At 39.3% G+C, this 4,799-nt stretch overlaps 1 protein-coding gene across 1 annotated transcript in view; it reads left to right on the top strand.

The window, feature by feature from the left end:
• The window catches only part of nbas (NBAS subunit of NRZ tethering complex), a 186,909-nt gene that overhangs the window by 5,901 nt on the left and 176,209 nt on the right, over positions 1-4,799 (top strand). The window contains exons 5-6 of the mRNA XM_013913956.1: positions 132-179; positions 1,212-1,255. Coding sequence (XP_013769410.1) covers positions 132-179; positions 1,212-1,255 — 92 coding nt within the window. The remainder of the gene's footprint in view (positions 1-131; positions 180-1,211; positions 1,256-4,799) is intronic.

Here is a 4,799-nt window from a genome sequence, read left to right as displayed (position 1 = left end):
TCTTTTGATTTATATTATAGACAATACCATCTATTTATGTCTTTCTTTCTTTGCTCTTCTGCTTTTCTTCTGTTCTCTTTGATTTTTTTTTTTCAGTGATTCCTGACCCATTCTCTTGTTTTACTCCACAGCAATGGCAAACTGTTGGCAGTGGTTCAAGATCAGTGTGTGGAAATTAGGTAATTACTGAACTCTGTCTCTCTCTTTGAGGCTGTGTGTGTGTGTGTGTTTGTGTGTGTGTGAGTGATAGTCTTAATTAAGGGGGTGATTTATCACATCTCGCTTTAACAAAGAAGTCCAATGTCAGCTTGCATTTAAAAGATGAAAACTGTGTTTCGAGCATCAGTACAGAGTGTAATCCATCACAGGAAAATATTTGAATCAGTTTAGTGTACTTTCGTAGCACCCATCTGAAAAAATTCAAGCTAACAATGGAAACACCAATGCTTCCCTTTTCATTTGTGGGTGTATAAGGAAAGCGATCAAACATACACACGCATGAATATCTGTGTGTTCTTTTTCAGTGCTTGTAATTATTTCCTGACATAAATCCAATTTCCCTGTGCGCAGAAAAAAATGCACTCAGTCAGCAGTGTGCTTCACTGACATAATGTAGTGCTTTAAAATGAGCAAAATTTCAAAATGAAAATCTATAGCCGTGAACTAGATATATTAGGATGCCTTACTCTCTGGAGACTAATCGTACACTCGTTGTAAAGCGTTTGCTCCACGTGACCCTTTGTGTAACTGGAAGGCGGTTTCATACATGGAGCAATATGAAAAAGCTGAATGTTTCTGTTTCTCAGTATGCTCAAATTTAAATGTAGTTGACCTTTTATGATCAAGAGCAGTCAGGTCTCTTCGCTTTTGCCTCTGCTTGATAGTGTGGGCTACTCTTTTGTCCTTTTTTCACACTGTTGTTGTTTAATCACAACGTTTTATAGCTGCGCTTCATGGCATGAATTGAGTTGTGTGAGTGGGTGTTAAGTCAGCTCAAGGCCTTATCCCCTGAGCTCCTTTAAGAGTCTGTCGAAACACTGCCTACCCCCACTTGTCTGCTTGATCTATTGAGCTACTTTAGTTGGCAGGCCGTCAGTGGCTGTTATAACCCAACTTATACCAGTTCGTATAAGAAGTGTATCAATGTCTCACTGTGCAATGCCACCTCTCCTTACTTTTTTTTTTTCTGTGTGTGCACGTTTCCTCCTCAGGTCTGTGAGAGATGACTTTGGCTCACTCATTGGGAAGTGCCAGGGTAAGACCTTGTCCCTGTGTATTATCAGTCACATTCTTGTTCCTGGTAAATGACGATTAAATCGCCATAACTCACTTCACTAAGCACTCCGTTTGTTTTATAAATGTGGGGGTTAATGTTGTAGAGTACAGTGTGTGTGCCCTTGTACTCCTTTATGTGGTATGTCAGATGCTTTGAGTTTATTTAAGAGATATCTGGTTTGTGTGTGTGTTTTCTTATACCATGTAATGAACTACTCTAGTTACACGTATATGAATAGAAAAGATTGCAATTTTACTGTGTTAATGCCTTAAAGTCTAGAACCCAAAAATCCAACCTTTTGTTGCTTTATTGTTGTTTAATTTTGTATTTATTGTTCTGTTAGTCTGAGCGCAGGTGACTAACTCAGAAATAGAAAACATTTTTAAGGTCTCTGGTGGATAAACTATGCACCATCAACACTCTCCTATCTCTTCTTTTCTTAAATTTTTTATCTCTTGGTCATAATAAATGCCAGAAGGAAAGAGTTGGTGAACATCTGCTTTGGTTCTTTTGTGGTTTATGAGCCCTTTTGGTGCTAGTTTTTAATAATGTAGGTTTATTTTGTGTTTTCAGCTTAATAATGGCATCCTTAATTTGCATCAACATCCCATTGGACCTCATGTTGAGAGTTGAACAGCTATGAAATACAAGTTTAATAAGTGAACACATTTGCCTGAATCTGAGCAAAGCATAAAAAATCTTGAATCAACTCCAGACTTTTTATTTGCTTAATATTTCATAGCATAACAAGGGAACAGGCCTCACCTGGACATCAAACTGCTGGCTGTAATTCAGTTAATGCAATACTTTAGTAATCCTCCTTCAGTTAAAGCTGAAAGTCTGCACTTTGTTTGTGTTAAAATACACTCTAGTCTTGTAGAAAGGCAAAATTGCAAGAATTGTTATTGCACAAATACTCAGGATTCTGATTGTGTATTAGAAATGGTATACACATCACAAGCCTTGCAGCTGACTGACAACCTGTCCAGTCTGCCACCCCATGATAGCTGGGATACGCTCCAGCCTCCCAATGACCCTGAACATACTGTTGGTTTCACATTAAGTTACTGGACATATTAAATATCCTAGCTATACTGTTTTAGGATTAGGAATCCACCAAATAGCTACTGTGGCATCCACCTCTGATGTCAGTATGCCTCTGACAGCAGGCATTACACTAGTAGAATACAACCAGTGTAGCTAAATAATAAGCATTGTGTATTTACAGTGTTTTTATTTATTTAGAACTGTAACATGTGTATACAAAACCTCATAAAATCAAATTGATGTTAAAAGCAATAACTGTAAACGCTGTAGGTATTAAAGCTGATTTGCATCCCCTGAATAATTAGAAGAAATTATGTATTTGGATCAGCAGTCCTTAATTTGGAGACTTGTTTCTACAAGTGATCCCACACAATCCTTCAGGGCATATTGTCAGATTTTCTAGATGCATAAATTAGAGTACTGTGATGACGTTGAACGGTGTCGATTCACTGGCCTCTGTGGATCACTGCAGAGTAAACCGCTGTTATGAATCTGCTGTGAATGAAAGCTGGGAAACAAAGGAATCGGAGCTGCTTCGTGTGGCATCTTTCCATCTGCAGCTATCAAAAGTCCACTCTGTGATTGAGGTTGACTCTTAAGCTGTAGTTCTAAATTCACTGTATGTAAATTGAACATTATGTTATGCACAATATTTGTTGTGCTTCTTAACGTCTGCTCTGAGCTTGGAGTGTGTGTGAGACTGTGTGAAAGACACGTGAACAGCATCCGGGATAATCACCTCGGTGTCTACATGATCGCTCATTAAACGCAGCCTTGTTGTGACAGATAAAAACAGTTAGTCTTAATTAGACGATGAAATTGTGTGCTGTGTTAGTTTTATTGCCGTATCTGAACATAGGTAAGCCCCAACTTTCTGTGAGCTCAGACGTTTAAAACATATAATGCTGAAGTGTCTTCTAATGCAGTTGGACAAATTTAGATGTTTTATATTTATGGTTTGTTTATTTTTTGTTGTTTTTGTTTATTTAAGCCTACAGTGGTTATGTAACAAATCCAGATATAATCCACCCCCCCAGCACTAATGGACCACTTGGTTCATAATTACCTTACTCAACACAGTTTCCTACATAAGTGTAATAATTTTGATCTGATAAGCTACTGAATAATACTACATTTTAAGGCGCTATATCTAAGTATTTTACTCTGAAAGTTCAGCCATCCCTGGCCTGGACTCATGATCTACTTCTCCTATTTTGGACAGGGCACTATATAGTCTCCCTGTGAAGAGAGTGCACTTTAAGACTGTGAAATCGAACTTGGTTTATAAAATGCTTACATATATAAGACCTGTAGGTCCACTCAGCGAACACTTCAACAGGTCCACCTTGCTAGTACCCGCTTTTTGCCTTCAGAACTGCCTCAGCTCTTTGTTGCATTCAGCCTCAGTTTTCTGTCTGTAGCTGAAAGGAGTGGCTGCTGTAGCCCATCTGCTTGCAGTTCAATTTCATACATAAAAGATGGATTTAGTCTACATTTGCTGCAATGCTGGCATGTTTCCCCTGGGAACCCACTGCTGTTCCCACTGCTCATGCTGATCACAAACCTTTCAGTGCCTGTTGCAACTGCAGTAGAATTGAGCTCAAGCCAATCAAACACCCTCGTCTTAAACCAGGTTCTCTTTCTGACAGAAGCTGTCAGGAGGGGGTAAATCCAGGCAGGTCTGGGTTTAGAATAACAGGCAATATAATGGGGATGGTTACTATGGCTTCTAAAAGTGTCTGAACAATAAATTGACAATACTGGCATCAATTCAAATATGAGAAGTGTCGCTGCCAGATTCCCTTTGCCGTCCTTTATGTTTCTGATATTTCTAGGCATTACAAACAAGAAGGCATTGGTCATGAGTGTATACACTCTTCTTTCACTTTGTTAGGTACAGCTTGCTGGTAATTTGTTGGACCCCCTTTTTCCTTCAGAACAACAAGGTGCATGAAAACATTCCTCAGAGACTTTGGTCCATGTTGACATGATAGCAATCACACAGTTGCTGCAGATTGGTGGGCTGCACATACCTGTTGTGTTCATCCCAAAGGAGCTCTATTGGGATGAGCTCTGGTGACTGTGGAGGGCATTTGAGCTTTGTGACAACAGACATCAGAAGTAGTAGAGTGTGGTCATAAAGGGATGGTCAGGAATAATGCTTGGATATGCTGCAGCATTTAAATGATGGGGGACCAAAGTGTGCCAAGAATCACCACCACCAGCCTGAACTGTTGACATAAAGTGAGATAGATCCATGCTTTCACGTTGTTTACGTCAATTTCTGACCCTACCATTCCAATGTGGATGTATCCAGGAAAATTCAAGTAGATAAGCAATTTGTGAAATACTAAGACCAGCCAATCTGGCACCAACAACTAAGCCACATTCAGAGTCACTTAAATCGCCTTTCCTCCCCATTCTGATGTTTGGTTTAAACTTCAGCAGGTCTCTTTACCATGTTAACGTTCCTCAA

Source organism: Pundamilia nyererei, unplaced genomic scaffold (genome assembly GCF_000239375.1).
Source record: "Pundamilia nyererei isolate P.nyererei 1_Seehausen unplaced genomic scaffold, PunNye1.0 scaffold00161, whole genome shotgun sequence".
In the NCBI taxonomy this organism is placed as follows: domain Eukaryota; kingdom Metazoa; phylum Chordata; class Actinopteri; order Cichliformes; family Cichlidae; genus Pundamilia; species Pundamilia nyererei.
The sequence above is the reverse complement of the archived record's forward strand: the minus strand, read 5'-3'. Positions and strand labels throughout refer to the sequence as shown.